The 27,812-nt window shown below is 40.8% G+C and overlaps 1 protein-coding gene across 1 annotated transcript; it reads right to left on the reverse strand.

Moving 5' to 3' along the window:
- Positions 1-507: 507 nt before the first annotated feature.
- nnt (nicotinamide nucleotide transhydrogenase) lies at positions 508-27,794 on the reverse strand. The gene is made up of 22 exons (XM_044012363.1): positions 27,713-27,794; positions 25,940-26,157; positions 22,795-23,027; positions 22,500-22,717; positions 22,240-22,327; positions 22,030-22,118; positions 21,573-21,760; positions 20,999-21,132; positions 20,169-20,360; positions 18,932-19,085; positions 17,798-17,959; positions 14,610-14,720; positions 12,329-12,474; positions 11,930-12,125; positions 11,113-11,346; positions 10,641-10,801; positions 9,100-9,279; positions 8,659-8,818; positions 5,613-5,694; positions 4,236-4,354; positions 3,784-3,899; positions 508-2,923 (listed from the first exon to the last, which is right to left on the reverse strand). The coding sequence occupies exons 2-22, from the start codon at positions 26,091-26,093 to the stop codon at positions 2,774-2,776; spliced, it is 3,267 nt and encodes a 1,088-aa protein (XP_043868298.1). The 5' UTR covers positions 26,094-26,157; positions 27,713-27,794; the 3' UTR covers positions 508-2,773.
- Positions 27,795-27,812: the final 18 nt, after the last annotated feature.

The following is a 27,812-nucleotide window of genomic DNA, read 5'->3' on the forward strand; positions in this document are numbered from 1 at the left end:
AAAATGCGAGCACCCAAAAATTAGTAAAACAGCACGTTTAAAAAGTTGTGGTAAAAGCCCAAACAAACTTAAAAAAAATTGTTCTTTTGCATGTAATCACCATTTTAGTGCGATTATAATTTGGAAACAGCCACAGTGTAGTTTATAAAAACTTTTGTGCGAGTGTAAACATTTATTTATTTTTTTGGACGACAAAGCTGCAAAGTGCTAATATTACTTCGCACAACATGTAGCTGTACATGATTTGCTCTGACCCCTTTAAAGCAGCGCTGCTCACATGAACTCTGTGTGCGAGAGTCAGTGTGGATACAACTCCTTTCCCTCATGATCCGTCATCCAGGTAATTGCAGCAAATATTTGAGTTTTCATCCCTGGGAAGGTAACATTACCGTCGACGCTGTGGTAAACCACAGGGGAAACCGAGCAGATCAACTTGTTTACTATTAGGGAACCCAGCTGCATCTTTCAGAGTGTGCCAATGAAGAAACGACACCTTCAGGCAACATCTAGTGTAAATACAGGTTTATTAGGGATGAAACTGTTCCATGACAAACAAAAGAGACGGGGGGGAAAACATTCACAGTACATTTCAGTTAATTCATCTCTTCAACGTGGTGCACTGAAACAACTTCAAATCCCACTGCTGCTCTGCACACATTCGATGCCTGCTTACAAAAATACTCTTAAGGAAAAAGGGGGGTCGTCTTGGATCAATTATCACAATATTCCACCTGTCTTTAATTCGATCAATCCCTCATAAATGGCGACAAACTACAAACATGAGGCGGGTGTATAACAGTTGCTTGTGTTTATTGACATGTTTTTATAATAACCTCACGTGAGCATCCATGACATCTCAAGCACCGCGTGCCGTTTTCTTGCGAGTTTTACTGCACGCGGTGCAGTAAAACTCGCAAGAAAACGGCAAAAACGGCAAACTGAGGTCTGATGGTTAAAAAATGACAACAATGAAAACTGAAGACAGTTGGTCAGGTTCAGGGAATGAAGTGTGGCTAGAAGATGACTGGTCCACTGTGTCCTGTTGCAAATTCAGTAAAAGGTTGATTGGTCTGATTGTACGGGGGGGGGTGAGTTTTGTGGTGAGGTAGGATCGTTGTCATGGTCAATGTATCAGGTCCCAAGATAACCAACTTCTTACAGTACTTGTATGTATGAGCTCAAAGTGACAAAAGCTGCTGACGTGGCAACTCATGGGTTATTCTTCCTCAAACCTGGAATTGGTATAAATCCCTTCTAATTCAATGTGACGTCAATATGATATCCTCAAAATGAAAACTCAAAGGCAACGTTTTTGATGATTTGGATGAGTTGTGTAAGGACATAAGAAGAGTGGTGGCTACTTCCAGGTCATCAGGGCTCCTTCTTGAACTATTCAAGTCCAAACCTTTATATAATTGTGCCAAATAATGTATTCAGACTGATTGTAAAGGTTTGGGTAAGGTTTGGCACAAGTCTACAATTTAAATTTAAAAATTCACCTGGACAATTCATGTACTCTGAAATGTTGCAACACAATATAATCGCAGAGACGCGTCGTCGTTTTAGACTTCACACAAAATGTCATTTAACATCTGGGCCTTTACAAACAATTACCCTTCATTTTCCATCGAGAGCAATAACAAGGACACATGTAGATATCGGAGTGGCACAAAAAACGCTAAGGCATCACATGTACTGTCATATCTAAAAATCACATGGATCGAAAACATAAAATCCATTCAGCTATCAGAGTGACATGAGTGTGTGTGTTTGTACGGAAGAGTTATTGCAGGACAGCTGGGGTTTATTGCGGTAAATGCTGGAAAGACGAGGTTTGAAAGGATTTTGTACCTTCTTGGTCCATGTGGTTGGTTCAGTAAATGAGTGGAAGCCACTTCACGGCACACACGTGAAAAGAAAAAAAAGAAAAGAAGATGCACAAAACAGTGTAATCTCACTGTCACAACAGTTTCTAAAATGTCATGACGTAATTGTCGTTATGATGATCTTTTGAATACAAAAATCTCCCAATACAGTATAAAACTCCAACTGAAAGAACTTTACAAAATGTTGCACTATTCTGCTTTTTTTTTCCTTTTACCTGTGTAGAGAAAGAGGGAACGGAGAGGAAAACACGCAACGTCGGATATAAACATTTGAGCGCACAACTTTACCACAACGAAAACAAACTCGGAGGAAAAGGGTGAAGACGGCGCTTTAAAATGTGGGTAATTTAATGTTAGTGCTGAAGTCTCTTCTACTTCTTTCTCTGGTGATTCAGTATCCGCTTTTGATTTTCACTCAATTAAATCTAATTATCAAAAAGTTCTCCTTCGACGATTACCTAAAAAATATCTTAATAACGAACTTTACATATCTAACATCTTAATGCATCTACATTTCTGACAGTTTTCATGAGATTACATGGAGCACATGCACGGTTGTTGTTGTTGTTGTTGTTGTACCACCCTTCCTCTAATATCAAGAAATAAAAGAAAGCATCAAGAGCAAAATGTATTTCGGTGCTTAAATACAGTGGGACCACTAAACAAAACCTACAGCGTCTGCGTCGCTCAGCTTCTGCAGCACGTGTGTAGTTTTCACGGTAAACTTTGCAGTTTCTTTTATTTACAGATAATAGGAAGGGTTTGCCTTTTTTTTCAAAGATGATGTTAATGCTGAATAATGTTTGTCTCATTTGTCTTATGTCTTCTTCACTCCATAAGTGTGTGCCTTTTGTGGGTGGGTGGTGTCTGTTTGGAGCCCAGTTGCCTTATTGGCTCTGGGACTCGCGGACCTTGGCTTGCAGGGCATCACACGTCTTCTTGGCGTCGCCGAGCAACATCGCCGTGTTGGGCTTGTAGAAGATGGGGTTGTCGACGGCTGCGTATCCCACGCCCAGCGAGCGCTTCATCACGATCACCTACAAGTAAACACACACTTACATGAAACTATTCCATCATTCCACACGCAACTTTGAACAACCTTTTACTTTTGAGCTTAAATGTAGAGCTAAAGTCATCTAATTTATTTTCCCCAACAGCTGGGATGTTTGAAAAGTGGAAAAAAAAAAACACTTTGACAAACAAACTAATCCGTCTTGGTCCTAAAATCTCAAGTTGCTTCATTTTATCTCCTTATCGTCAATTTAGCATCCAATTATTCAAAAGAAATTCACTCCAATATAATGTTCTACTACTTGAAGTGGTATAAAAGTAAGTTGTTTACACTGGTGTGTGTTATCACATGACTCATGCATGCATCACCGAGCACTCATGACGATTTAAAAGCATTTGTGTGATTTCTTGTAAACCCAAGTTAAGTGTCTGTTATCTGTGCACCTTAATGTGCATCTCTGTAGGCGTACAGTAACTCTGACTGTGTGCGTGTGTGTGTGTGGTTAGAATGCAGTGTAGTTTTGTGATCCCAGAGAAGTGTGAGTGGAAACTAGTGGGAGTGCTGTATAAATCCCAGATCTCGGAGCGCTGCCAGTGCGATGCTCCGAATGTCGTCATTCCACAGCGACACAGGCACCACTAATGGGATCAGGATGGATCTGCACCTGGAGCTGTAAGAATCTGGGCCTGCATGTTGCGAGCATGTATGTCTCCGAGTTTGTGTGCATATTCAAATGGGGGCCCCCTCGACGGGTGTGGACTGCAACGCTCATTCGAGGCAATAAAATGTAGTCCAGTCATCGTAAAACCTCCTATCCCTCTTTATCTTTTTTTGGGGGCTTCAGGACAACCTCATTATCACACATGCCTGTCCCAGATGTCTCACCTGCTTAGACTTCCAGACTTCCAGCACTGGCATACCAGCGATGATAGAGTTGGGATCTTCCTGGGAGGCTGAGTTGACTGTGTCATTGGCACCGATCACCAGAACAAGGTCAGTCTCTGAATGAACACACACAACAAATGACTTTAAAACTTTATGTCTTCTGTTGCTGTGCTGCAGTTATAAAGTATGGGAATCAAAAAAAATCTAATTACTTTGTGTCATGTTTTTCTTTTTTTTCAAACACTGTCACAGCTTATTATATCAAACGTGTCATGCCCTAAAAAAAAAAAATCACTGTCGACAATCATTTGAGCTCTCTCAGCTACACTGGATGAGCAACCTGTTTTTGACATCTGGTAAAGATTTAAGACTAATCCAAAGCTAGTTTCACTTAGCATAAAGACTGCATGCATGGGGGAAAAAAGAGGAGAGGAGAGAGAGACTGATCTTACCAGGGAAGTCCTCATTAATCTCCTCCATTTCCAGGACCATATCATACGGGACACCAGCTTCAGCCAGAAGCACGTTGAGCTGACCGGGCATACGTCCTGCCACGGGGTGAATACCAAACCTGAGGGAACACGTGGCTCATTTTAAATGACTACACAGACACAGTCTTTCCTCCAAAGACCTGGTTCTAAAAAAGCATTAACCTAAATTTCCTGAACCAGAGAGACAGACACGAAAAAAGGGAGAGAAGTGATGTCAGAGGTGGTTAGAGAGCGATCAAAATGAATTATGTCACAGAGAGGAGGAAACGGCAAGATGGAGATTTTGGACAATTGGAGCTGAGGGATGTTTGTGATAACAGTCTGGTCACACACACTTCCCACTACACTCTAATAGTTGCTAAATATGTGTGCATGTGTGTAATTGGGTATGCATAGCTCTCAAACTCAATTAGCCATGCCCTGCAATCAGCAAAGAAGTAAACACCAGCCACTGAATTCTGGTGGCTGGCTCATTCCTGACTCTTCTAGCCACTCCGTCACGTGACCCGCCACTATTTGGAAACGCATTTTCTGTTTGTTTGGTGAGTTGAGGCAGACACAGATGGTCTCCTGGTTCTGGGATGTATTAGCAACTGTGGCTGCAAATTGAAAAAGTCAATTTGTACTGCACTTCACATTGTTCCATAAGGTCTGGAAGCACATGAGGACAGTGGGAAGAGAGAGCGAGGCAGGAAGTGTGCTGGTGGTTCTACACTACATACCACTGATATATTTTTAGTGTCAAAGGAAAAGGAAGTTAATGGAACAAGAAAGAGAAAGGGTGTAGAGGGAGTTTCTAGATATGAAGAGCAACACAGAACGGTATTAGACTGAGATAAAACAGCACTGAGAAAGAGCAAGAAAAAAAAATAGGAAAAAAGAATCAGAATGGAGGAGGGTTTTTCCCTCTTTTTCTCTGACCACCCACTTTCTTTTAATCAAGTACAAATGCTCTAAGTAGCAGCAGCTGCAACAGACAGGATCAAACGACTGTGGCAAGACAATTACACAAGCTTCCGCTGTACCTTTCCTCTCTTTTGCATTTCCTCTTTTCTCATGCTTTCTTTGCACACAGGTCTCCATCTGCTCAGTCCCATCTTCTCATCACCCGAGCCAACGCTTACAACTTTTATTTTCTAGCCTTCATGGTAGTGACCATGGATGTTTTGCATCAGGTTTTACACCCTAATCTTAATGAATCCATCCTGAATGTATTTATGCTTTTTCATCCATATGTCTATAGGTATTTATGATAATGACAAAATAATAAAATACCTTACCTGGCTCTCTTGTTATTCTAGTTTATTTGATAAATAATTCAATAAAATTGAAACATACCTGACTTGCTTGCCAGCTTCTTGGAGCATCTTCACCAACTCAGCGATAGGATATTGGGCCTTTGCAGCACAGAGTCCATAACCTAAAAACAGTTGAGAATGAGTCTAGTTTAGACTACACACATTTTGAGTAGTTTGCTTTAAATAAAAAAAAAAACTCTTTCGAGGTGTTCCTGACTCATTTACGTGTCATCACTACGACAAAAAGGCACATGGATGGATGACACGCTCTGCTGTCATGTACAATAATCACAGTGCAATGATTCACCACACATTCAGCCTACAATCTGACATGTATTAAAGTGACCGACGACAAAAAGACCAATCTCAGAGAGATATGGACAGAACCGGGACAACACATCCGCAGGAAACGGGCTTAATTACAAGCCCCTTTTAACTACATGGTACATGTTAACTTCTCGAAGGAGCACTTAACAGTCGTGTGTGTGTGTGTGTGTGTGTGTGTAAAACCTGTATTTAAACAATTCTATCTGTGGCAGACAGCAGTGGGATTGACAGATGATGTCATGTGAAGAGTTAACTTTTTAACTGGACAGTAAAGTTTTAGATTCTTTCAAGTAAAGACAGATTCACATCCATTGATGCACTCTGGAGGAAAAAAAAACCCAGCACAACCAGTAAAAGCTGGTAAAGTGTGGTTATTGAGTGAGAGAGGAGCAAAAATAGTACACAATAGTACAATAGTATTTGTGTCTGAACAGGAATAACACATAGTTAATATTGAACATGTGAGATGTGCATGTTTCCTCAATGCTGGTTTACTCTGCAAGTGTTTGGTTCATTTGGATTCGCTGGAGTGTGTCAGACATATGGATAGAGGATAAGGATTATAATCGATTAATGACGATAATTTTCTTTATTAATCGAGTATTTGTTTGGTCCATAAAATGTCAGAAAACTTTGAAAAATGTTTCCCAAATATGTAAATGATGAGGTTCTCAAATGTCTTGTTTTGACCACAAACCAACATTTTTCAGTTATAATTAATTCTTTGATTTATGGAGCAAAGAAACCAAGAAATATTCACATTTAAAAAGCTGAAAAATCAAGAAAGCTTGTTTTAATTATTATAATAGTTGACAATTCGTTTAGGAATCGATTAATTGAATAATCGTTGCAGCCCTGCTCTAAACTGTTTGTTTAAGTCTTATAGGAAACTTCGACATTTTTCACAGTTGATATAATCAACTTGCATTTGAGTAGCAGATAGGTGGCGCAGGATTCTGTGTTTCTGTCTCCTCTTGGATTTCTCTCATGTTAAAATACGGTGCTGTGCGTGTGGTACTTGATCTCTATCTCACTGTCACACACAGACAAGCGTCAAACAGTCCACTGGTGTTTACGAGCCTTGTCACAACAACCAGTCAGAAACCGTCTCGTTACAACACACCAATCACAATGACAAACACGGCGTAGTGGAAAAAAGAAACCCTCAAGAAACACGGTTCAACTGTCTGCAGCATAACAATTTAATAATTTTTACGTTCCCCATCACAATTGTTTCATTTCTTGTGCTTCCAATATTCTCTCTGGAGTTTCTCCTGTGAGAAAAACAAGTGGACCCAGACCACGGAGAGATGGACCAGACGAAGCCAGGAAAACACTTATGTTTATCAGACAGAGTCTTAACCGTTTCCACAGATGTCAATCATGCAAAGTGAGTGTGACGGCTCCAATTAGAGAGAATGGTCAAAATGGAAACAAGGGGACTGAGAAACCATACAAGTCTGGATATAGAAGGAGGTATATAGATGGGACATTTAGTGGAATCTCTGTCTTTACACTCACATGGTGTATTGAGTTTAATGCATAAGCAAGTGCCCTCATATTTGTATGTAAACCAAACAAACTTTGCACTTGAATTTCAAACAAGCTTTGTGGCAAAGGAGACACTTTCTTCTCCTGGTTCCAAGGCTTTGTGACGTCGTGCTGACTGCTCAAATAAGAAAATGTATTTTTACTCTGGACCTCATGTTAGCAATAGAAATGTCCAACATTTCATCTTGGAGTGGTACTGTTTTGTTTTTTTTTTTAAAACCATTTTAAGAAAAGGATCAAACATAATTTTTCATTTCCGCTCCTTCATGTCTCCCACACTTTCCAACTCCAAATTTCTTTGGCCTGTTTTTGGTTTTAGCTGTCAGATCTGCTCTTCTTTGTCTCAAAACGTGAAAAACAAAAGATAGTTTAATCTACATGGGATGTTGCTCTTTTCACTTCTGTTTTCAACTTGCATTGTCCTCTTAACCATGAGACCACTTCAATTTAGCAATTTTTATAAATTGCAGCAGAGTTTCTTTTTTGAATACAGGCTCTCAGCGCTGTGACTGGAATCACCAATTTGCAGGCTGGATGCCTTTAGTCTGTGTTTATATGTACCCACGTGAGTAAAACAACTCTGTGGAACTGTGACTGGTTTACAACAGTCTGGTGAGAGGAATGAAATGACACTGGGCCACACAATGATGGTTTAAGGATAGCAGCACTAATGACTGTCGTTTTGGTCCAAGTGGGAGGTTCAGTCACATATTTAGAGTCAAATACTGAACATATGTGAAAAAGAAGACAACCTGTGTCACTGGAACAAAGGTTGGAGCCCACACACTAACCCCCAAAAAGGAAATACAAGCCAGTTTTGAAGTTAATATTTGAATTGTCAACAAAACTCCAACATACCCTCATCCCCATTTCCCTTGACCTTGCCTATATACGCTGCACTGTAGAATGTCTATTTACCACAAAATGACGACCACACAGAAACCTCAATGTGTATGTGCATATGTAGATGTGTGTGTGTGTGTGTGTGTGTGTGTGTAGCCACTCTGCCATGACTTGTCAATTAGCCTAGCAAAATGGTGATGTAACATGGGTCAAGTAAAGGTTACATAAACAGAACACACACTTCGCTAATGCTGGAGAAAAAAGTGACTGGCAAAGACAAAGTACCATGTTTTTCCACTCACATACAAGACCTCTGAAATGTGTGTGTGTGTGTGTGTGCGTGCGTGTGTACGTGTGCACTTTACCTGGAGTGATGATTATGCTCTGGGCCTCTTTAATCATCTCGACAGTCTGATCCACGTTAACCTCGGTGTGTGTGCCTGTGATCTCCATGGGTTTTCCTGTGCCGGTGGAGGACGTACCATAGCCTCCCAGGATCACATTAGCCAGAGAACGATTCATGGCCTGAAAGGAAAGCAAAAATCATTTGTGTTTCCTCACTCTTTTGCTGTTTGTTAACAACAAATTCTGGCAAAAACAGAGGATATTTGAAGGGGACAATTACTCTGGAAAATGCACATTTGTGAATCGAGATAATACTCAAATTCAGGGATTATACAATCTTGCTAAGAAATTTAACTAAGAGTCCCTCCTGGTGGGTGGAAGAGGAACAACCAAATGAAACAGTGAACTTAAAAAGACTCACAGGAGCATTTCAGTGTATTTCCTTCCTGTGCTCCACTCACCACACACATGATGTATGACAGAATGGCTCCCGAAGACCCGATGAGAGCTCCGACGATGGTCAGCAGGTTGTTATTGAGCAAGAAGCCCTCGGCACACAGGGCCCAGCCTGAGTAACTGTTCAGTACAGTGATTACCACTGGCATGTCAGCACCTCCGATAGCTGCTGTCAAGGTTACACCCTGAAGGAGAAAAAGATATGACAGGAGGAATTTCACCCACTGGTGTGCTCAGATTAACCATTCAATACAGTGATTAGGGCCGAAGTAAAGGACAGTTTTGAGGAAAAGAAGTGCTATGTCTAGGAGGAAAGAAGAAAGGTATGATTAAAATATGATTTTTTTTCCCCTTCCATGGGGAGAAAACAGCTTTCCAGTTTTAGAAAAATATTTGTACAATGAAATCAAATTGTCTTATGTCCTTCTATCATACAAACAGTTTTTGTGAAGCAAGGGTCAAATCTCTTTAGGATAGTTGTGCAAGTGCAGGAACATACACTATTGACTCAATACATTGCACTTAAGTTTGAATGGAGATCCGATTGATCTTCATTAAAAAGATCTAATATCAATTTATAAAATCCTTCGAACAGTTTTAATATATGCCATTTCCTGTATCGTCTGCGCAAATCTCACATGACAGTGATAGTCTCACAATATTTGTAACATCATTCTACAGGAAACCGCAGATACAGATCGCCAACTTAACACACGGAACGTGGCATAAACACGCAGTCACACCTGGCCAATCTTGTAACTTCAACGCAATAGTCTGAGTTTGCAGATTTGTTCATTACTTTGCCAAAACACTTAAGTTTGTTCTTGACCTCCATTGTCAGTGCAAAATTACATAACATCACCGTCTTCTTCTCATGAAGAAAGAGGGCATGGCTACAGGCCAATCTCTGCTTAACAACATTGTAATTACTTCAAACCGGATACATATATAAATATACACAATGCAAAGCAAATATATATTTGCTTCTGTGTTGGATATTTAGACTTAAGGTTTTATGTACACATTGATATTTTAACGATGCATCAAGCTGGAGAGATCCAAATTGTGTACAACTTGCAGGGTTGGAAATATCTCTGAATTTAAATTTTCTACAGTTGCGCATGACTTAGCATTGGTGGAGTCCAGCATACCGGGTTGAAAACAAGCAGGGACCTGGCAGAATTACAAAGTGAAACCTGCTTGTTACTATGCCAGCCAGACTATTAACAGCTCTGCTTAACATCGAATGGATTTCTGGGCGGCTACTGTTTCCAGTGCAAGAAGCCTCTTTCTTGACCCTTTTCCGTAAATCCCTTCTGTTGTCTCCTTTCTCATTAAGTACATCCAAGTCTGTCTCCAGCATTAAATTTTTCTGACTCTTTTATGCCTTTTCCCTTCCTGACGTTTACTGAAGTCTTTTAATAACATTCTTACATGTTCTGTCTGTCAGCATGTAAGAACTCCAAAATGAGTTTTCTCTTCAATAGTCTCTCGCTATGAGAGCAAAAACAGGCCTCAAGAAATGCACAAAAACAAATGGGCGTACCATGACAGCTGAGAGAGCGGAGACGGATCCAAGGCAGGTGAGGCCTGTGGTGTAGCTAGGATCCAGCAAGTAGGGAACCATCCCACCAACAGAACCTGCCATAAGAGTGGCATTCAGAGCGTGACGACCGGGCAGCATCAGGGGAGCACTGTTCAGCACACCTGCATGAAGAGAGAGAGGATGACGGTAAAGGTTAGCACACACTTAAACCTATTTTTGAAGCTATGGTAAACACCACTTGAGGACTTACATGAAGTGAAAGTCCTGCCCATGCAAAATTTGTCATTACAAAATAGCAACATGGAAACGTGCAGCTGCCAGGACTGGTACCAGCACATGAACCTGATTGGCTAATTCTCTATCTCATCGCTAAATAAAGGTTTAAGCTAAGCATAAAAACATGATACAGAATAATCAAAACATAGCAATACAAGACACCAAGCATCCGCTCACATGTGACTGCGCGTCTCACCTTGCAGTTTGCCGTACGCTACCAAAGAGCCGCTGAAAGTGATTCCGCCGATGTAGGTGCCGAGATACGCGACTATCTTGGTGAGGTTGGCTGCGGGGTCGGTGGCGAAGTGGGGGTACTCGATCATGTATTCCGCCACACAGGTGAGCACGGCGGCCAGACCAACCAAACTGTGGAAGGCAGCCACCAGCTGGGGCAAGTCAGTGATCTGGATCCTCTTAGCAATGGCCAGGCCTAGACAGATAACACATAAATACATTTCAGCTGCAGTCACTGAGTAACACACAAATAACATGCAAACACACACACACACATACACACATACACAGTCAGGGCTGCTGGGAAGTGAGTCCATCTAAGGCACCAGGTGTTGCTGCTGCAACTAATGCCTGATTAGGGAAATTCCATGTTTGTGAGTGAGTCTACTCTATGCGAATGTGCGAATGAGTGTGTATCCTGCAGGAAAAAACGTGCAACACTGCTGCATTTAAAAAGGGCATTAGTGTCTGTATGGATAGTTTAGTCTAGAGTTGAGCCTTGTTACTGGAACAATTAGAATTTAAATGAAACGAGTAAGAGAACGTGAGTAACAGATGATGCCGACCATTTTGACAAACCTGCAGCGTTAGTCATGCTGTGTTTGATGTCTGTGCGCTCAGCACAACTGCTGCTCCGTCTGTCCAAGCTTAGACTACATGCAATCAATGTTGACTATTTTACAGGGGTTTTCCATCATCTGCAACTCTATCCTGGTAAGTCTCCGGGTTTGCCTAAAAGTCTGTTTTCACTTCCTTGATATGACTACACACAGACTCACCAGCGGTGCCGCCTACAGCCATGGCTGCACTCATTTGTGCCAGAAGCTCAGGATTTGGTTTGAGGGCACCCAGAGTGGCAGCGATCCCCCCGGCGACTCCAATCATGCCCAACGCATTACCCAGACGGGCTGTGGACTGGTTGGAAAGGCCAGCCAGGGCACCAACACAGCACAGACCTGAGCCCAAGTACATCATCTGGTGTGATAGAGGCAAGAAGGAAAAAAAAGAGAACTTAAGGACTACACAAAAGTCAAATGAATTACTTGGAAGGTCCTGGACAACATCTGGGCAATGCATGTGGTGTATGATTAGCCAACTTTAACATGGTCATCCTACAGGAAACCACAGACAAACTCTTCAACTTAACACATGGACGTGGCATAAACATCCTCACACACCTGCTCAATGTTATAACCAGAATTCAGAGCAGCAGCGTAGCCTCCAATGAAGGCACCTCCAGGAAGCAGGTAGAGGTAGTTGTGCTCAGGCGGATCAGTGGGGCGCTTGAACATGTCCAACATCTTCTGAGTCACCAGGAAACCACCTGGGTGAGAGAGCAGACCGAGCGAATAAAAAAAAACAACAGGTTTTTAAAAGGTATTTTACAGCACATAATGATCAGTAATATAAAAAATATTTAATGATTAACAAAGAGCCAAAATGTATAGATGAAGAATAGATGAGGACAACTTTGCACCTGTATAATATTAAAAATAGCTCATTTTAGACAACAGGTGCCTAAAAGCCAATCACTAAAATCTGTTGCCAAGCACAATAACCAATGTGAGGTATTTAATGACTCTACTTTATGTCAGAGTGAATATTTCAAGAAGCAAACATCAAAAGTGTCAAATTGGGACCAGACAGTGTCTCACCGCTTTAAAAATGGGGATCATTTTACTTTGTGTGTGTCTCTCTTTGGCCCTCTGGCATAACTGTAGCCACGTGCACACACACACACGCACGCACACGCACACACACACACACACACCCCCCCATACACCCATACATACAAGGGTGAATCTGAGGCTAGCACCTGTTTCTTTTCATTTCATGTAATTTTAGTCCTCGACTGTCTAAGTTTAAACATGTAATAACAATCTTGCGACTATTATTGGAGACCAATCTGTGTAAATATATTAATATGGAGGAATGTTCGTGAACTTAGGCAACACAAAGTCAGGATCTACTCATCTCATTTGATTATGTTTCCCCCCAGAATAAATGTGTTGGCATTATATTAAAAGCATATGCGAGAATAAAATCCCAACTAGTCAATCTAAAAGGAAGCAAAAAGGTCAAAAGGGCACAAAGCAAGGACTATAAAGACATAGTTTGGTGTGGAAGAACTTGACTGGCCCACACAGAGTCCTGACCTCAACCCCATCCAGCACCTTTGGGATGAACTGGAACAGAGAATGCCAGCAAGGCCTTCTCGTACAACATCAGTGCCTGACCTCTTAAATGCTCTACAGGGTGAAGGGGCACAAATTCCCATAGAAACACTTCAAGATCTTAAGGGTAGTCTTTCAAGACGTGTGTTATAGCTGCAAAAGGGAGACCAAGTCCATATTAAAGTACTGTATATGTATTTGGACCAGTCATTACAGTTCATGTTGGTGTAATGGTCAGGTGTCCAAATATTTGTATAGTGTATCTGGTAGCAGAAATATGCATGCCTTTTTTAAAAATGTATATTTAAGAAAAATGCATGTACTTTCACCACATTATATCCACAGTGTTATTATTTAAAATGTCAATCAGAGAACTGACTTTTGTTTTAGTAGAGTTTCTGATCAGATTTAGCACTAATGGCTAAAATCATTAGTCTGGTGATATACTGGTGTTTTCATGAATCGTACCACTATGTCGACACAGAGGAAACAAGATTATCCAGCCAGGGACAAAGGCACACAAGCTGAAAAATGTCAGGGTCTGTTTTAATGGAGTTGAATTTTACTATTGTATTTCGGCCCTTACCATGGAATGTTTTTTTTTTTGTTTTAAAGTTCCCAGGGGTTTATGGGTAATGTGGTAAACCACTTAAAAATGTGCGTGTGGAACTGAACCCATGGAGTACATCAAAAATGAAATCAAGCAATGGTTAAGAATTTAGGTAGGACTATAAAAGCTGTGGTGTTCTCTCGCTTTTGTTATGGGATCTAAAAACACTAAAACGTGGTGATGCCACAGAGCCTAAAGGGCCTGTGATTTGTGGCAGGATTCACAGCCATGCATTTGACTTGAAAACTTGTGGTGTCCTGCATCTTTACCACACAAAACTCACATGGTTTTAGTGTAGCCTTCACAAAAACACATACATGAGGTTAAACAGATCCGTTATGGCAGTTAACTACTCATCAAAGCCCTGGTGTCTTGCTGTGAGTTAATGAGAGAAATGAAAACAAATGTGTGATGAGTATTATAATGACTCCAGGAACACTTTGTCATTTTGATGGGAATCATTAAGAGTAATAACAGGAGTGGATACGTGTGGTCCAAGACTCTTTGGTATGAGCAGGTGGGAAGAAACTGCAGCTGCGGAACTTGGTCGAAGACATGTTATTGTATAATCAATATAAAACATTTCAATCTTCATCCCAAGTTGATATTTTATTGGCTAAAGGCTGCTTTGACTGGCAGGGATCACTGTGAGGTGTCCATGTGCCGGAGACTCACCAGCTATGTTGACCGAGGAGATGAAGGCAGCGAGCACAGCCAGTGTCTCAGCAGAAGTTGTTGGGGTGTAGCCGCCTCCCATCAGGGACAGACCACCCACAGCCGTCAGACCTGCATAACAAGGACATTTCAGTATTCATGAAACTCCACTTTCTTTAATACGTTATACAGGGCACAGAAAACCTTAATGAAGATGTTTCAAAAACAGCAGTAAATTATTTTAGCTAGTGACTTCAGAAGTGCATCTCAGTACATCTATAAAACTCATTTTTATAGTTTTTTTGTTATCTTAAATACTCTGTTGGCCCTTTTAAATTGGAAAAATAAAGGAATACAGAGATAAAAAGAGTAGGAAAAAGAAAGTGAGGCTGTATGTGAGTGTGTTTACCAAAAGAGACTCAGGAAACCTTGATACCATCAGTCCTGTAATGACTTACAGGCAGCAAGATGCAGTAGACAGCACCCCTGGAGCCTGCATTCACACTGACTTGTTTGTGTACAATTTAAGTTGAAAAACAGGTACAGAGAGTGAGTGAGGGTCTGTGTGTATGCGTGCGAGTGGTTTTGCGCTTGAAGTCAATCGTGTTAGATAGTACATGAGGAAAAATGCGATGCCTGACCTTCTCTCACTAAACAAAGCAAGTTTCATATGCTGCCAAATCATTTCACAACTTCCACGACATAAACACCGGCTAGTTTAAAGTTTCCACGGATACCAGAGAGACGACTTCAGTGGGAAACACCGTTACTGTGATGAGCATAGATGACAACAGAGTTCACAGGAAAATTACCTTTCCGGGCCTATGTTGTTTGCTGTTTGGCAGAAATTTACCAGAGTGTTAGGCTGCTTTTTTTTCTCCATATGCTAAAGATTAGCACATTTTTGCTGACGCAAGGTGTCCATAACTACCTTATATGGCTCACAACCTCTTCATGCCTTTATGCACTCAACATGTCATCTCCACATTTCACTTTTGTGGCCAATTCATCAAAAATCAAGGTCAATGAAAATACTGTCAAAAAGACACTCTCCAACATATCAATGAAACTAACTCAATACAATCAGAAATAAATCATATTTTATATCATATTGTGGTAGCACTGTTGTAAAGTTATAAAGAAATTTAAAAACATGTCATGCATAACTTAAAAAAAGAATGTTTTCAGGTAACTGTGCATCCAATGGACATCATATAAATATCTGTACAGTTTGAAAAATATCCTTTATGTCAGGAATGATTAAGTATGCAACAAAGCGCCAAAGACCCACCTAGACACGCACGCACACACACACACACACACACACACACACACACACACACACACACACACACACACACACACACACACACACACACACACACACACACACACACACACACACACACACACACACACACACACACACACACACACACAGTGTTTAGGCCAATGGCCTGAATATCTTGAGCGTCAGGCTAAAGGCAGACTGAGGGTGAATCAGGGCTCTCAGGTAGATTAAAGCCTCCATATCAGACACCAAATATTAGATGTTCTTCAATGGGTCATTGGATACGAAACCAGTGTCTTTAGGAGCTTAAGATGACCCACCAGTCAAAGTCATGACTGGTTGTAACACTATAATCTCTCTCTGTGAGGACCGTAACTGTCCCTCATTCAAACCCCAAATTCCAAAGGGATTCCCTAATGTCTGAGTGACTGTAGGTGTGTAAGTGTGCCTTTACGATGGCTGGCACAACAACAGAACTATGCTGGTCTCGCCATTTCCATAACCACAGTCAGTCAGTGACAAGAATTATAAAAAAAATAATAAAAATAACGAAGGCCATGGAAAGTAGAAAAAGGAAAAATATCTGGACAAGGAGAGAACAAATGATGGCAGGCAACAAAGAAACAAGGGGATAACCCCTAAATGAACTTAATGAAAATGTGATCCCTGGGTGGTCTGGTCTCAGATACTATTGATGTCATATCCAACATTATGAAATATAATGATTATTACACATTTATTGATATCATTTAAGAAGATGAGATGGTGAAACAAAAGAACGCAGATATACACAAATCCGGAGGAGCATGTAAAATGGTGTGATTATGGGAATGTGAAAATAGAGCATAGGTGTCACTAATAAAGCTTTAGAGAAAGTGAAAACAGTCCCTGAAGTTGTTACACTCCTGAAACACCATAGCTGAGCTCTGATGTCCGGCTGTGTGCACGCGACTATACAAGCAAGGGACTTCCCTGACCCTCAAAGATCACCAACAGTGTGTTACTTCCTACACCCAGTGAGGGTCTTCGAGTGATCAAAGCTGTGAGAACACACACATGCACTTACCCCTTTCACCTCCTGACCCCTCTGTGTTAAGCGACAGCCCACAATAAGGGCGCAATCTTTTTAAGTTTTTATTTGGACTGAATGGCGGAGCCGCTGGACGCGGCAGTGAGGCTGCTCTAGCTGCTCAACTTGTCACGTGACACGTTTGATCTTTGACGCGCTTGTTATTCAATAGACCAGTCATTCCCAGTGATTGTGTGGATCATGGGAGATTTATTCTGGGTTACCAGATACAATGGATAAAATGTTACTAGCATTTTACTTAGTTGTAAATAATTATGTAAATCAAATGAGTAAGAATACTGCAAAGTATGCAGAAAAATGTTCATCACAATTTATGGTATATTGTGAATTGGGTCATATAGTTTGTCAAATTTAATGCTACAGCAATGCTGGACAATGCTAAGCTTCCAGCTTTTGAGGAAGGTCGTTCTCTATTCCAACACGATGGTGCCCCACAAAGCACTAGAAAGACAAGTTTTGTATGAAAGAACTTGACTGACTGAATACTTTTGTCCATAAAGTGTGTCTTGATGAGTCATGTTTTAGTCCTTTGGCATTTTCCAAATAAAATAGGATCTTGGTCTTTGGTCCCCTTGCCCTTGGTCTCCCGATTTTATGACTGGAACTGTTTTGAGAATTAAACTTGTATTTGCATATTCAAGTTAGAAACAGTGTTACTCACTCACCAGGGATAAAATTCTATGAAGTACTTCAGGCAAAATTTGTGTTTATCCAATGCTGAATCATGAAGACTTAAACTCAATTATGCAAGACTTTGTGTAAAAGTTGAATAATAAAAACATATATATGTTTCCCTTTCGGCTGTTTGTAAAAGTCTACACAACTGACCTGAGATGGCATTGGTGACGGACATGAGTGGGGAGTGCAGAGCTGGAGTGACGCCCCACACTGTGTGGTATCCCACGATGCCAGAGAGGCCGAAGATAGTGACGATCTGAGTGAAGGCGGCATTTGGAGCCGCCAGACCCAAGCTGAGCAGGGTGGCAACACCTGGCACAGAGAGAGAGAGAGAGAGAGAGAGAGATAGTCAAATAAAAAAGAAAAGAGCAATTGTTGACGTGTCATACAAAATCATGTCCAGCATTTTCAAGGAAAAAAATCCATGTTTAACTTCAGTAAATGCATATAAAGAAAAAGATGAAGACTTGAAACAAGCCAATAATGATATTTTATTTTAAAAGGAAATGAACACTCGATGAAGTTTATTTTATTAGTTTATTTGACTATCCTGATAAAACAACATTTTAAATAGTATAAATGAGGAGTAGATCTAGACATAAGACGTAGCAGGTCCACAACTTGACCACCCATGTTCACTCCTGTTGGTTCATCTCGCATTTATTTATCAGCCAAAGGTTTTGAGGTGATCAGCTTCATTTAACTTTGTGGCCTGAAAACGTATCAATGTCTAAAATAGCAGCATTGTATTTAAAGCTAATTCAAAACAACACTAACCAACTTGTCACTCTTTAAAATAAAACAGTAGTTGTGTGGTGGTGTGAAGTAGGAGACCAGTCCAACACCTGAACAATGAGTGAAGCACATAAAGCGCATGCAGTGCACTTACATGCAACACTGTGTGGCACCACTGGAGCCCCCACGACAGCGCTACTTCAAACACACACTCCGTGTGACACAGCTTTTACAATGCACACTTCCTGACACTAACAGGGTGTCTGTGTGTCTGCGTGCACACTTGTAGTCTGGCTCTGTCACTTCTCACCTCCTGTGCACATTCCAGCAGATGATTATTAACCTGTCCTTCACCTCATGGGCAGAGCCCCCCACACACACACACACACACACATACACACACCCACCCACCCACCCAGTGGGGGCAGTTAACAAGTTACACGTTTTGAAAATAAGCATTTTACCCCTATTTAGTGTTATCATGTTTAAAGTACTTCACCAGAAAATCCAAATTTAATGGCACATTCACTTTCAACGACAACAACTGACCTCCAGTGTACACGCCAGCGGTGGTGAATGTGGTCCTGAAGGGGGAGATTTGTGCAGCCTTCTCTGCCGCCAGCTCTTGGACAGACTTGGGTTTAGGAGGAGCAGCAGTGGGCAAATTATTTGGCTGAGGAGCAGGGAACAGGTTCTTTCCATTCTGAAAGTCATAATGAACAGAGAATGAGAAAATGTGGGGGAAAAAAAAAACAGCAAATCAGATTAGACAGGAGAGAGAGAACTTAAATCACATTCATCAAAACAGTGATTTGACGTCTGCTTTTATTCCTTTATCTCAGTACCTGATTATCTGTAGCATTCCAAAATCTTTAGACGAAGATGACAATTACTGAGAACTGTTAACCGAAAGATTAAGTACAGATTATCTGAGACGGATTAAACTGTTGCAGAACAAATCCTTTTTACTCAAAAACACCATGACACTGAACAAAGCTGAGAATCATTTAGTTTGAGATTTTAAGATATCCTATTTTCTTTAAGTAAGTTTAACTTTAAAACGTATTCAGATTTTACACAATTTAAGGATCTCTATATTAATTTATTTCAGAACTGAGAACATCTGTACAGCAGACAACTTTTCTCAATCAAGTGAACTGGCTGTTTCAGTATTTCAGAAATAACCAGCATGAGTTTGTGATAAGATAATAGTTGAATATGTTATCAACAGGCTGATTATTTTTTTGAGTCTAACATCGATACCCTGTCATGGTAACATTCCATATGCAAAAGTTAACTTATTTTAAAACATCATTTATTGGTGGATTATGGATAATCTAGTGATGTGATCTCAGTGAGAAAGCCTCTAGTCAGAGTAGATTCTGCCAGAAAAAACAAGTCATCCTATACATATATTGACATTATGCTGCAATTTAAGAGCTCCATTGTCTGAAGATACAAATAAATGGATAACTACTTACTAACCAAAGAAATTATGTTTGTTTAGTGAAAGAAACATCAATACTGAAAGCTGTGCACCCAGATGTTTGGTATATTAATGGACAACTGCAAGGAGAGAACTGTGTCCATCTGGTGACATCTAGTGTCTGTTGGTGAGACCTACAATGCATTTTAATGATTTCCTACATGACTGCATGTATCCTTAAGTGTCACACCTTTCAGTGCACTAGCTCTACCTGCTGAGTTATCCGATGACCTGTGTCATTCCCTGTTTATCCACAGAATGCCTGCCGTCTTATGTGATTTGCAATGCGAGACCTTGTACCTGCATGACAACTGATCCTCTGACAACATGATCCATGGTCCCGTAGTCAAACACGTCCTTAACATCCAGGAAAAAGTTGTCCTGGTCTGGGCTGATGGCTCGCATCAGCTTAGTGATGTTGTTGGAGTACAGGGTGCTGGACTGTGTTGGCAAACGGCTGGGCAGGTCTGTGTAGCCAATGTGTGTCACTCCCTAAAACAAAATGATAATATTTGTTAGATTGTCAGAAAATCCAACCCCATCAAAAATGACCAAAATCATATTTAGTATTTGGGCATGGATACCCCTCCCAGGCCTGTTGAGTCCCAACAGTACCCAGTGGATAATTGTCAGGGAGGGTCGGGTTCCATCAAAAAATCAAACACAGTTGCTTTTCAATTTGCTTGACCTAGTGAAGCGAGGTTTATCATTTACGACACACTGAACACAGCGCACAGCAGTGGATACTTTCTTATTTGTCAACAAATAGTAAAAATAAAAAAAGATAGTTGGATTACGTAAATTATCATGGCTTACAGTACAATAGTTAATAAAGAAGAAGTGATGATCAATAGTGAGGAGTCTGAAATGTTATCATAACTATAAGTGCTTGTATTAACTGTGTGTGTTCATGGGGATAGTGTTTACTCTTCCTGGATGTAACAATAACTTTAGTAATTTACCGTAACCATAAATAAGGCTAACCTCAGACTACACTTCACCTTATTTAAATGTGTTGGTTCAGGATGGCTCTGACAAAAAAAATACAGTTGGTGGAGTTCAGACAGAAAAATGCGACCACACTCTATTTGACATGGATAGAAGAATGTGTGCACAGTACACGTGCTGACCTTGTATACTGACAGCTCTCCAGGTACTGTGGTCTCGATGTTTCCTCCAGCTTCTGCAGCCAGGTCCACCACCACCGACCCATCTTTCATACTCTCTACCATTGGTTTGGTGATCAGGATGGGTGCCCGTTTACCTGCAATGCAGCACGGACATTAACAAAATCACAATCATAATAAAATTTACTTTATAAGATGGTTCAAATCAAATAAGTAAAAAAGCTCTGTGGAAGTAAATCTGTCAAGAATGAAGACGCTATAAATACACAGACTTCGAGGCCACATGTGAAAGATATTCACGATGACTGAGCTGACCACAAAGTAACGGAACAAATGTGAAGTTGCTGTAAAATATGTTTTGGAACATTTCTGTAGTTATTTTTAAGCGTTCAATATTCCATGACTTATTGTTTTTTATTTCCAAATTTTGGGACTGGGATATTGGGACAAGCCTAGAATAGATGTCCATTCAATGCTATCCCAGATATTTCACGACCAGAGGTCAAAGCTGCTTATGCCTGACATATTCTCAGTCAGTGTTTATGTTGTGTGTGCAGTTTTGTGCTTCTGTACATACCAGGAATAAGAGCTGTACTGATGACAATGTCCACATCCTGACACTGTTTGGCAAACAACTTCATTTCTGCCTCTAGGAACTCTTTAGACATTTCCTTGGCGTAGCCTCCCTGGCCCTCTCCTGACTCCTTCAAGTGTACCTCCAGAGGCTCCGCACCGAGAGATTTGAACTGCTCCAAAGCTGCGGCTCTGGGAGAGGTAGTGGGAGACAACGTCAAAATCTCTCATAGTACATGGGCACACAATTCTCAAGAACAGTAATGGTAACACCTTACATTGCATACAACCAAATGGTATGTCATATACATAATGTTTCTCATTATCCATACGTCATGCAGTGGTGAGACAAATTTTACATATTTACAGTGAAGCAAACATCAGATCTACATCAATTTTAATGCAGTACTCAATTTAATATTTAATATAATTAGCTTTAAGATATCATATCAAAAACACACCTGGTGTCAAATCCTCTGACAATGGCTCCCATAGCCCTGGCAGTGCCAGCAGCTGCCAGTCCAGCCACACCACCTCCAATGATCAGCACCTATTAAAAAAATACATATATGAGATGGGAAGTGGACACACTCAAATGGCCTGTTAAAAGCAAGCGTATATATTATTCCCACTTGTGATGATACAGAAAGACAAATGCTCATGTTACACACCTTTGCGGGTGGCACTTTCCCAGCTGCTGTGATTTGTCCGGTGAAAAAGCGACCAAAGCTGTTGGCTGCCAAAACAACGGACTTGTACCTAAAATTATAGACACATCTGGTAAGTTCACAACAAATATGAACTGTTTTTTTCATGCGTTCAAACACGTCCAATAAATAGAACTCGAGAAACTAGTCAAAAGCCAATGGTATAAAATGCAGGATACTCTACACAGTATGACTTTTTTGTGGCACCCATGTACTGAACATACCCAGCGATGTTTGCCATGGAGCTCAGAGCATCATAACCCTGGGCAATGGTGACTCGCGGGACCTGGTCCATTGCCAGGACAGTGGCTTTCTTCTGGGACAGAAGCTCCATTAGCTCAGGGTTCTGAGCTGGGTAGATGAAGCTGATTAACGTGGCTGCTTCCTTCATCAGCTCTGTCTCGTGGACACCCAAAGCGGGGTTGAAAATGGGAGCACGGACCTGGAGGCAGAAACATTTGGTCAGAGAACATAAGCTAAGAAGTTGAACCCTCCCACCACTTGGTCCTTCAATCCTACCTTCACCAACACATCAGATGCCAGGACATCTTTAATGTCTTTAATTGTTGCTCCGGCCTGAGTGTAATGTTCATCAGAGAACTTGGAAGTCTCTCCAGCTCCAGACTCCACGATGACATTGAAGCCCTGTTTGATGAGTGCCTGGACACCGGCAGGAGACAACGCCACGCGACGCTCGTTCTGGAATATTTCTTTGGGAACACCGACTGTGAGTTGTTTGTAGGGGATTCCAGCTACAACAGAAAAACAACAACGCAGAAGCGTGCAAGTTAAACGACAGCTGTTAAAATGACTTATACCTTATAAACCCAAGTTTTGGACAACTAACCGTGGCATTAGTATTTATTCTGTGGACATATAAATGTCGAAAACAAAACATAAATGTTTCAGAGTCAGCAGAGTTTTCGTCAATGACCAGAAGCGTATTTTCTGCTTGTCTAAGCACAGCTGTTTCAACACGTGTGAAAACCAGAGGAGTTTAAAATAAATTACAATGGTAAAGGAAAGAAAAACAGGAGATTAAATGAGCGAATGAGTCAGAAAAAACTAATTAAGTAGCTAAGAGTAATATTAGGCCATGCTGTTTTAGTGATATGTCCATGTCTGGCGATCTAGCGACAGGTCACATGGTGTGTTGGCTCATATGGAAAATTCAAGTGCAGCTCTTTCCCACAGTTTCCGCGTCTATATATAAACATTAGAGCCTGGCCAGGCTGCTGTTCCTCTCACCCTGCTGCAATGACCTGTTCTCTAAAAAGCTGTGATTTTACACAAAGCTCCACAACAGGGGTGGAAAAAATTGAGCTTATTTTAAGTCACACAGTGCACCAATTATCTGGATCTCATGAAAAAAATGTCAAATCTGATGTGCATGTGCCCAGTAAAAGTCCGAATCAAATGGCACAACTCACTATATGCTGTATTTTAAATAGCTGGTTAATAGATATAGACCATAGCAGAAATCACACTGTGGGATGGTGATTGGGCAGCCTTTGGTCAGCCTGGAAATCTAGACGCACCCTCGCGGTAGCAAATTTAATTTGCAGCCAGGGTTAACCAGACCTGCATCAACATCTGATGTTGAAGGACCAATGTTTTGAAAACACAACCAATGATATTGCCATGATGAAATGGTCTAAACAGTAAGTGCACTGCATTTATATAGAGTTTGTCCAATGAAAAAAATGCTTTCCATAAAGCCAAGCGACTCTAGAGGTGTTTCTACTTGAGTAGGAGTATAAGTGCATCCACATTTTCTGAGAAGATGGCATATTATTCCACTTATCCAGCAGCTGGGACATGTTAACACCAAAAAGAATATATGAATGCGCTGATAAAATGTTGAATTTATGGGGAAAAAGTATAGGTACAGTCCTCACATTCAAGTGGAGGTCGTCATTTTAACTGTTGTAACTTAACAGAATATGTAACCATGTTTTTGAGTTAGATAAGCCTTTAACTCACTGTTTGTGTGGCTCACGCTCACATTCCTCAAACAGATTATATTTATCTTATTCCCCAGCACCTCAAGCACTGTGCAGAGGCAGAGCAGCATTTGTAGCATCTGCTTACTAAAATTATTTGCAGTTATTAAACACTAGACCCTAAAACAAATGCTTTTGGGTTGGAAATGCTTTCAAGATGTTTGTTCATTAAGCACAGTGTCAAAATATCTTTGTCACAGTTCACAAATGCATGTTCACATGTACATGCTGCCTCTGTCTGTAGGCTTGCATGAGATGAAAGCACACGGATTAGTGTGTGTTCTCCTCTTTTACTTGTCTACCAGAGTGTAAGCTGATACTTGTGTGTCTAGAATAGACACTGCCTATCAGCTGTTAGTGGAAAAGACTGAACTACAGGAATGTCAACCTGTGATCACTATGAACCGGGTCACCAGCAGTCAATAAACACCACATACACATGCACCTACACACACTCAGAGACATTGGCACAATCATGAACCCAGCACATGCAGACATGAAGCACCTGCAACCAGCTGGTACTGGCTTTCACAGCAGGCCCACATTGTGCCTGGTTAGGGGAGAGAATACTGCCTTAGGGCTCCATTATCCTGTATATGACCTTGCCGATCAGAGCAAATGACAGTAGCAACAACTACGTTTATGGTAAACAAGAGTCAGACAAACAAGTGACAGCTTTTTATTCATCTCCATTTTGCCTAAACAGTGGATTAACTTCCAAGACAATAGACATCATTTAAAAAGGAATGAGTATGCAATGGAAAAAGAATAAAGCTCTGCTGTATAATTACTCAACCATAATTGATGTATTCTCCAGTTGCCAAGGCCAACAAAGGACCATGCTATGAATGGCATAGTTGTCTGAAAGCATAACCTCTTTACACGTGTATTTGACGAGTTTGAAACACATGTCACACTAAGGTCCTGCAACTGATACACAGGTTCATGAGAAAGCACACAGAAACTACAGGTGGTGCTGCTTCCATGTTGATATTAATAGTTATTACCTATGGTCTGTAGCTAAAGGTTGTGAGTGGTGATTAGGCTGCAACTACAACCTTTTTATCTACATGATTTTCAATTAACTAATAAATCACTGGATCTATAAAATGTCAAGATATAGAATCTGTTTCATATTTGCCCATTCATTGCCCAAGGGAAAGTAACCAACGTACATGTATCAATGTTTTTATTTTAAAAAGTGACTTTAAAGATAAAGTCATGATCAAACCCTTTTTGGATGCATTAAATTCTTATCGACAAGTTACGTCATTTGATAAATAATTTATTTCCCACAGCTCTTGCCTACAAGACTGAACAGAATGTTTAATAATTAAATATGAAAGGTAGCTACCTGGGGTTGCAGAGTATCAATATAGTAAATCATTAAGCATTACTTTTACTTACCTATGACCCCTATACATTTTTTATGCTGTAAGTAAAATGGCCAAACCTGGACAACAGAACCAACAGTTGTGTCACTGTCACAACCTCCATGCTTTATATCTATATTGTAATTTTTTTTTTATTTCTCCCAAAGAGTTTAATCTCGTCTGTCTAAATGAAGATGTGCCGTTAAGGGCTTTGCGTCACAGTTAAGTTCCCAAGATCCTCTGACCCCAGTAGAGCTCTTTCATGCAACACTTCTGTGAGTATCTTACCTGGACTGGCGCATCGTCCCAGAGCTTGAAAGGTCCTGAAAAGGCGAAGGCATGAAGATTTGACAGTAGGGCCACTCTGCAGTTTGATGCAGGAAACACCGCTGAACACAGGGGTAGAGCAGGTGGCTGCCACAACACGTAGGAGGCTTGCCATGGTGTTCACATGCACCCGACACTCACACACCAGGAGGAGCTCAACAGGACAGGCAGCACTCCTCCTGAGGCAGAGACACGAGAGACGGGTGAGACACAAAAGTCCTGACAGATAGAGAGAAACATGTCCCACCCCGTACATGTGTAGAACAAGCACATACTACATATAAATATTTGTTTGTGCAAACATTCCCACACAAACTGGCTGCCAGATTCTCATTGTGAATTTGTCCTACATTGTTGACATTACATTACATGACAAGAAAAATTTTCGACAAGCTTGGTTTTAGGAGGGGGGGAAAAGAGGGAATTGGGCATCTCAACTATTACAAACATTGTGGACAACCACTGTGACTTCTTTAAATTGACATACTGACTGCATGTTTACTTTAGGGAGATAACAGAACTGGGGTAGACAGGTTTAGGTTGGCTGGTGTAGGAGGGTATGAACCAGAAGCAATTGGCAAAAACAACTTTATCACAGTTCAGTTTGCTCCACACAGGTGGAAGGAGAAAAAATATGAGTGTAATATAAATGAGTATAATGTAAAAAATATGAGTCAATCACATGATTAGTCAACTGCAACTTTCAATGTTTTCCTACATTTTAAACATTTCAAAACTGATCATGTAATGTCTACAATATAAATTTGCATATGATTATACACTTGCTGTGTCCTAATGGGGCCATGTAAATAACTCATAACATTAATTTAGTAGCAAATCTACTCTGTAAGTATATACTGTATATTTTCATCATAAATTAACTGCCAGCGGTTATCTTGGTCAATTCTATATTTTAGTCACGACTAATGAAACATGTCCACCATAATTTCCCAAAGACCAAGGTGACACGTGTAATTTTGCACATTTGCTTTAAAATGTCAAAGAGAAACACAATTATTATACAAATTGATGAGGTTTTATCTATTACACACAACCAAAGCACAAACCATTTATGTCTAAATATCATCTTTATGGAAATTGCCAATCAAAATATTCTGGACAGGGATCAATTCACAAGTTCCAATTGAAAAATTAAATATTATTGGAAATATACGGCTAAAAAAACGATTACGAACCCATTGTTGGGCCTGTAGTGTGATGTTCAGGTGCCGTTATTGAAAAAAATATGCACATCTGAATACACGTGACTGGTGTTTATTGCTTTGTCCTCAGTGGCAGAAAACCCGGGTCAAGAATTGAAAACGGTTCTCATAAAACTCAATGAACCAGTGAGTCGCCAATGAAAACACACGTACGTGGCGGCTCTTACGCAGATTTACGAAGCTAATGTGTAAAACAAGGTGACGCGTTGAAGTGTACTGTAAGTAAACCAGAAATCACACATTAAATCAGACACCACGTCTATCTTTGTTGTCTTCTTTCGCTGCAGTCTATGAGGGAGGAAGGAAAGGAGGGAGGGAGGGTGAGAGACAGGGTGAGAGCCACAACGAGCTAACGTGCGCGCTAGCTTGCGGTTAATCCGCATGTCATTTCATAAATGAAAAGGCGACTTATGACTCAAAGGGCTGCATTACACACGCGCGGAAACGCAAACCGAAACACATGCAAGGTGTAAAGCCAAATCGTGAGACGACAGCAGATAGAACGACTGACCTTTGCAGACGCTCCTGACTGTGCAGCAGCGGCGAACGCGAACTCTCAGTCGACCCGGAAGATGAATGCACGAGAATGCCGGTGCACGAATTGTATTGGA

Source organism: Solea senegalensis, linkage group LG21, assembly GCF_019176455.1.
Source record: "Solea senegalensis isolate Sse05_10M linkage group LG21, IFAPA_SoseM_1, whole genome shotgun sequence".
NCBI lineage: Eukaryota > Metazoa > Chordata > Actinopteri > Pleuronectiformes > Soleidae > Solea > Solea senegalensis.

What these genes read in the sequence shown, in the direction of transcription:
- nnt (XM_044012363.1), bottom strand. Translation starts at nt 26,093, where the DNA reads ATGGCAAGCCTCCTACGTGTTGTGGCAGCCACCTGCTCTACCCCTGTG. An exon ending in CCGCTCTCTCAGCTGTCATG is followed by an intron (nt 9,280 to 10,640) that starts GTACGCCCATTT and finishes TTTCTCCTTCAG; the next exon opens with GGTGTAACCTTGACAGCAGC. An exon ending in GAGCATAATCATCACTCCAG is followed by an intron (nt 5,695 to 8,658) that starts GTAAAGTGCACA and finishes AACTGTTTTTAG; the next exon opens with GTTATGGACTCTGTGCTGCA.